This window comes from Delphinapterus leucas, chromosome 1, assembly GCF_059928025.1.
Source record: "Delphinapterus leucas isolate spDelLeu-1000000601 "Yukka" chromosome 1, BTC_Dleu_Yukka2, whole genome shotgun sequence".
In the NCBI taxonomy this organism is placed as follows: domain Eukaryota; kingdom Metazoa; phylum Chordata; class Mammalia; order Artiodactyla; family Monodontidae; genus Delphinapterus; species Delphinapterus leucas.
In genome coordinates, this window is record NC_143129.1 from 124,858,594 (window position 1) to 124,865,309 (window position 6,716).

Consider the following 6,716-nt stretch of genomic DNA (forward strand, 5'->3'; position numbering starts at 1 on the left):
AACTAAAAGCTGGTTCTTTGAGAAGATAAAAAGAATTGATAAACCTTTAGCCAGACTCATCAAGAAAAAGAGCGAGGAGTCAAATCAATAAAATTAGAAATGAAAAAGGAGAAGTTACAACAGACACCACAGAAATACAAAGCAACATAAGAGACTACTACAAGAAACTCTATGCCAATAAAATGGACAATCTGGAAGAAATGGACAAATTGTTAGAAAGGTATAACCTTCTAAGACTGAACCAGGAAGAAATAGAAAATATGAACAGACCAATCACAAGTAATGAAATTGAAACTGTGATTAAAAATCTTCCAACAAACAAAAGTCCAGGACCAGATGGCTTCACAGGTGAATTCTATCAAACATTTAGAGAAGAGTTAACACCTATCCTTCTCAAACTCCTCCACAAAAGTGCAGAGGAAGGAACACTCCCAAACTCATTCTATGAGGCCACCATCACCCTGATACCAAAACCAGACAAAGATACTACAAAAAAAGAAAATTGCAGACCAATATCACTGATGAATATAGATGCAAAAATCCTCAACGAAATACTAGCAAACAGAGTCCAAAAACACATTAAAAGAATCATACACCATGATCAAGTGGGATTTTTCCGAGAGATGCAAAGATTCTTCAATATATGCAAATCAATCAATGTGATATACCATATTAACAAACTGAAGAATGAAAACCATATGATCATCTCCATAGATGCAGAAAAAGCTTTTGACAAAATTCAACACACATTTACAACAAAAACTCTCCAGAAAGTGGGCACAGAGGGAAACTACCTCAACAAAATAAAGGCCATATATGACAAACCCACAGCAAACATCATTCTCAATGGTGAAAAACTGAAAGCATTTCCTCTAAGATCAGGAACAAGACAAGGATATCCACTCTCTCCACTCTTATTCAACATAGTTTTGGCAGTCCTAGCCACAGCAATCAGAGAAGAAAAAGAAATAAAAGGAATACAAATCAGAAAAGAAGTAAAACTGTCACTGTTTACAGATGACATACTATAAATAGATAACCCTAAAAATGCCACCAGAAAACTACTAGAGCTAATCAATGAATTCAGTAAAGTTGCAGGATATAAAATTAATGCACAGAAATCTCTTGCATTCCTATATACTAACAACGAAAGATCAGAAAGAGAAAGTAAGGAAAGAATCCCATTAACCATTGCAACAAAAAGAATAAAATACCTAAGAATAAACCTACCTAAGGAGGCAAAAGACCTGTACTTGGAAAACTATAAGACATTGATGAAAGAAATCAAAGATGACACAAACAGATAGAGAGATATACCATGTTCTTAGATTGGAAGAATCAATATTGTGAAAATAACTCTACTACCCAAAGGAATCTACAGATTCAATGCAATCCCTATCAAATTACCAATGGCATTTTTTACAGAACTAGAACAAAAATCGTAAAATTTGTATGGACACACAAAAGACCCCCAAGAGCCAAAGTACTCTTGAGGGGAAAAAAATGGAGCTGGAGGAATCAGACTCCCTGACTTCAGACTATACTACAAAGCTCCAGTAATCAAGACAGTATGATACTGGCACAAAAACAGAAATACAGATCAATGGAACAGGATACAAAGCCCAGAGATAGACACACAAATATGGTCAACTAATCTATGACAATGGAGGCAAGGATATACAATGGAGAAAAGACAGTCTCTTCAGTAAGTGGTGCTGGGAAAACTGGACAGCTACATGTAGCAGAATAAAATTAGAACACTCCCTAACACCATACACAAAAATAAACTCAAAATGGATTAAAGACCTAAATGTAAGACCGAACACTATAAAACTCTTAGAGGAAAACATAGGAAGAACACTCTGACATAAATCACAGCAAGATGTTTTTTGACCCTCCTCCTAGAGTAATGGAAATAAAAACAAAAATAAACAAATGGGACCTAATGAAACTTAAAATCGTTTGCACAGCAAAGGAAACTATAAACAAGACAAAAAGACAGCCCTCAGAATGGGAGAAAATATTTGCAAATGAATCAATAGGCAAAGGATTAATCTCCAAAATATATAAACAGCTCATGCAGCTCAATATTAAAAAAACAAACAACCCAATCCAAAAATGGGCAGAAGACCTAAATAGACATTTCTCCAAAGAAGACATACAGATGGCCAAGAGGCACATGAAAAGCTGCTTAACATCACTAATTACTAGAGAAATGAAAATCAAAACTACAATGAGGTATCACCTCACACCCGTTAGAATGGGCATCATCTGAAAATCTACAAACAACAAATGCTGGAGAGGGTGTGGAGAAAAGGGAACCCTCTTGCACTGCTGGTGGGAATGCAAATTGATACAGCCACTATGGAGAGCAGTATGGAGGTTCCTTAAAAAAACTAAAAATAGAATTACCACATGACCCAGCAACCCCACTGCTGGGCACACAGCCAGAGAAAACAATAATTCAAAAAGACACATGCACCCCAATGTTCACTGCAGCACTATTTACAATAGCCAGGTCATGGAAGCAACCTAAATGCTCACTGACAGATTAATGAATAAAGAAGATGTGGTACATATATACAATGGAATATTACTCGGCCATAAAAAGGAACAAAATTGGGTCATTTGTAGAGACATGGATGGACCTAGAGACTGTCATACAGAGTGAAGTAAGTCAGAAAGAGAAAAACACATATATGGAGAACCCAGAAAAATGGTACAGATGAACCATTTGCAAGGCAGAAATAGAGACACAGACGTAGAGAACAAATGTATGGACACCAAGGGGGGGAATGCTGTGGAGGGGGGGATGAATTGTGAGATTGGGATTGACATGTATACACTAATATGTATGAAATAGATAACTAATAAGAACCTGCTGTATAAAAAATAAATAAATAAAATAAAATTTTTAAAAAATGTAATGCAGGGCTTCCCTGGTGGCGCAGTGGTTGAGAGTCCGCCAGCCGATGCGGGGGACGTGGGTTCGTGCCCCAGTCCAGGAAGATCCCACATGCCGCGGAGTGGCTGGGCCCGTGAGCCATGGCCGCTGAGCCTGCACGTCTGGAGGCTGTGCTCCGCAACCGGAGAGGCCACAACAGTGAGAGGCCCGCGTGCCGCAAAAGAAAAAAAAAAAAAGAAAAAAAAAAATGCAATGCAACTAAAACTGATTAGTAGTATTTGCACTACTAACATGGAGTGTTTCCAAGACAAATACCAATCAGGGGTAGTGGTAGACTTAGAACCACTATTCGAGAAATCTCATCTACAAGTTCTAGAACATTTGTGATTGGGGAGTTGGAACGGGGGTGGGGGGGGCAACAATAGGATGGTACCATACATTCAAGAGTTGCCTAGTCCATCAACTTTGATACCCTGTCTCTGGAGAGCCTCCCAGGAATGCCTCTGGGAATCTTCCCCTTGGAGGATCCCATTTTCTACGATACCTCACTTTATTTAATAAAACAAACTAGCCTAAAACAATTTTCTGTATTTTCTGCTGTTGTCTGTAAGTATTCTTAGAATATTCTAAGCCAAGGGTAAGCACACTATGGTACCCACCAGTTTTGTAAATAAAATTCTGTTGGAACACAGCCATACCATATTGTCTATTGCTGCTTTCACAGCAGAGTTGTGAAACCATATGGTCCACAAAGCCAAAAATATTTACTGTCTCTTTACAGTTTGTCAACCCTATTCTAAACCATTAATATACTACTTGTCTTAATACCTGAAATACATGCATATTTCTTCAAAAAATATATATAAAAAATATAAGCAGATATTATTCCTTTGCAATCCATTTTTATACTCACAACAGTTCAATGTACACAAAAAGTAACCACTCGCATTTATTAAAGTTATCAAACTGGAAATCATACTGGAACTCCTAAGTAAATGTTTGAGGACAGCCAAAATTACACAATTTATACTTCAAGGAATTTGATGGAACTAAATTCTAGTAAGCTAGACATTGAAAGAAAAGAGCAACTCAACAATATACTAAAAGATCAAGAACTGAACTTGCTTATGTTTTTCAAAATCTGTGAAAAGAAAGTGTCCACTTTGTAGATGACAACTTGAACTTGTAAACAGAATTATCTACATTTAAAGTGACAATGAAGACTGTCAAATATCTTAATTTAAATAACCCTTTCAAAGTGATAACATACTTTATACTACAATTTTGAAAAAAATAGAGTACAAAAATTCATATCTTCTTTGCAATTTTCATTAATTTTATTTTGGAAGTAAAACATGGTTTCTCTGATACTCATTGTCCAGTCATCATAGACCAAACCTATTCTTCTTTAGTCACATTCCACGTATTAATGCACTGAATCTTTCGGTCAATCCTAAGATTAAGGAACTATTTTTATTCTTATTTTGCATATGTAGAAACTGAGGCTCAGAAAAGTCAAGTAAAATTGGCCAAGGTCACTCTACTTACTATTAGGAACCAGGATTATTATTCTAACATTTACTATCATGAACTCATGCCATCAACCACCCTGCTATACTGCTCTTTCAATTTAAGTATCCTAATTGGTTATTAGATTCCAAAAAACAAACAAACAAAAAAGACCCCCACAAAAATCAGACCAAAAAACTTGACCCTTCTAAATGTGTGTTTTGACAGCATTGCACAAAATTAGACCTCACAATACAGGTAAAATGGTCTGCTGGGAGACTTTAAATAGGGAATTGTTAGTGTACCTAAAATAATTTATAAAAAGTTTACATATGATTTTTCAGGAAAACATGTTATGTAAAACAAAGTACAAAGGTAGCTACAGCCAGGGAACAATGCCCAAAGACCTGTTAATTAACTTTTCAAACCTGGAAAATGAGGCTAATCTTACTGGGTAATTGCAGAGATGATTAAAATAAGATAATATCTTGGAAGCGTAATGCTATATAAATATTGGTTACTACTGTGAGCTCTCTGATCAGAACAATGGAATTCCAAACCTCCAAAAGGCAGCAACTTTAATCAAGCATTAACTCTGCAATAACAGCACAGATATAATTAAAGACTTTTGCATATTTCTTAGGAATTAGTCTTAGTTTTATGGGAGTGTCAAAGAAGAGATACAGGGGTATAAGTTTTCTGGATAGGTTTTTCTATTTCCTTTTTTTGCAAGATTGAGAAATCCCTCTTTTTTTCTGGTGTCAGAGTTTAAGATCATTTTTTAAATCCCCCAATCTCTGCCTTCAGAGTCCATTAACCTGCATAACAATGACAAATATTGGGCAAAAATCCATTACAATTACTCTAAATTCTAAATCTGCTACTATTTTGGTACAGGGCATAACGTTCTTAATTATAAATGACATTTAAATGGCAGTCTTGTGTGACTATATAAATAATAAAGCTAGCAAAATATATCTAGTGACTGAGACAATTTAAAATCTGTGAGACAACACTAGAATATACAAACAAGCTTCAAAGAAAATTGTGCCGTATGATTTACTTTCCTCTTTTTTTAACGTACACAACGTTGAGGCGTCTCTCTCCATATTACGAAAACAAAAGCATATTAAACTTTTTAAGTATCCTAATGAGCAGCTGCTCCGTTTTCCTTTTCCCCGTGACTTGGCAGGCTGCACTTTGTAGTACAGGGGTCCCCAACCCCCGGGGCCGCAGGATACCAGGCCGCAGCCTGTTAGGAACCAAGACACACAACAGGAGGTGCGTGGTGGGCTAGCGAGCGAATCTTCACCTGGGCTCCGCATCGCTCGCATTACCTCCTGAACCATCCCCCCACCCCCATGGAAAAAATTCGTCTTCCATGAAACCGGTCCCTTGTGCGAAAAAAAGGTTGGGGACCGCTGTTGTAGTATACATCAATTGCAGAATAAAATTTACTTTATGACCTTCTTCTTAGGCTGGGGATAGAAAGCCAGTAGAGCGTTTTCCCTAAGACATACTAGTTCAGCAAAAACTAGTTAGTTCAGGGTTGTAATTCTGAGGCACCGGCCAATTCAGAGATGGATTTACTTCGAGATAGGATGGGATTCCTCCGGAAAACCTTTGTAAGGGTCTCGGGCCAGAGAAAGATAAGCGATATTCTCAAAAGTGGACGCCGCCTATATCGGGGGCAGTTGCCGAGGGTATAGAGGAAAGTGAAAACGCAGGAAGCATTCCGTCCCACAAGGAGAGGAGGGGTTGGGCGTGAAAGTCAGGGTCCGGAATCCAGGCTTTGCCAGAGGTGGCGTAAGAAGGGCTAAGGCGCCCCGAAGCGGACTCCTTCCTTATCACCGCTTCCCACACCGGCCCCCCCGCCACACCTATTTCCGGTCCAGGTCCCCCTCGCCAAACACCACAAGCTCCATTTCCCACCCGCGCCGAGCCCTGCTCTTCCTCTCACCCCGCAGCTTCGCCTAAACAGCGCTGCCATGTTGACTCTCCGTCCGGCTACTCAGTCTCTAATCTACCAGTTTGTGCCAAGACCGCTGACACGTAGGACGCTGGACCCGCCTGGACCCGCCCATGTCTGGCACAGACCACCCTCCAGGGTGTGGGCGGGGCCCAGGGGGCGGGGTCTCCGAACGCTCGCTAGGTGACCTCGCCTGCGCCTTCAGCGCCATCTTGGCGGCCTTGGTGCCTGAAGAGCCGCGAGGGGTGGTCCCTGAAAAGGCTTCGCTTCCCGCTTGTCCTTTGAGTTTAGACGATGCGCCCTCTTGGGGGGAAGCTGAGGCTGACAGCGGTG

At 39.4% G+C, this 6,716-nt stretch overlaps 1 protein-coding gene across 1 annotated transcript in view; it reads right to left on the reverse strand.

Moving 5' to 3' along the window:
• Positions 1-6,496, reverse strand: part of ACADM (acyl-CoA dehydrogenase medium chain) — a 49,818-nt gene extending 43,322 nt beyond the window's left edge. Inside the window, exon 1 of the mRNA XM_022581070.3 lies at positions 6,375-6,496. Within this exon, the coding sequence (XP_022436778.1) occupies positions 6,375-6,404 (30 nt within the window). The 5' untranslated portion in view covers positions 6,405-6,496. The remainder of the gene's footprint in view (positions 1-6,374) is intronic.
• Positions 6,497-6,716: the final 220 nt, after the last annotated feature.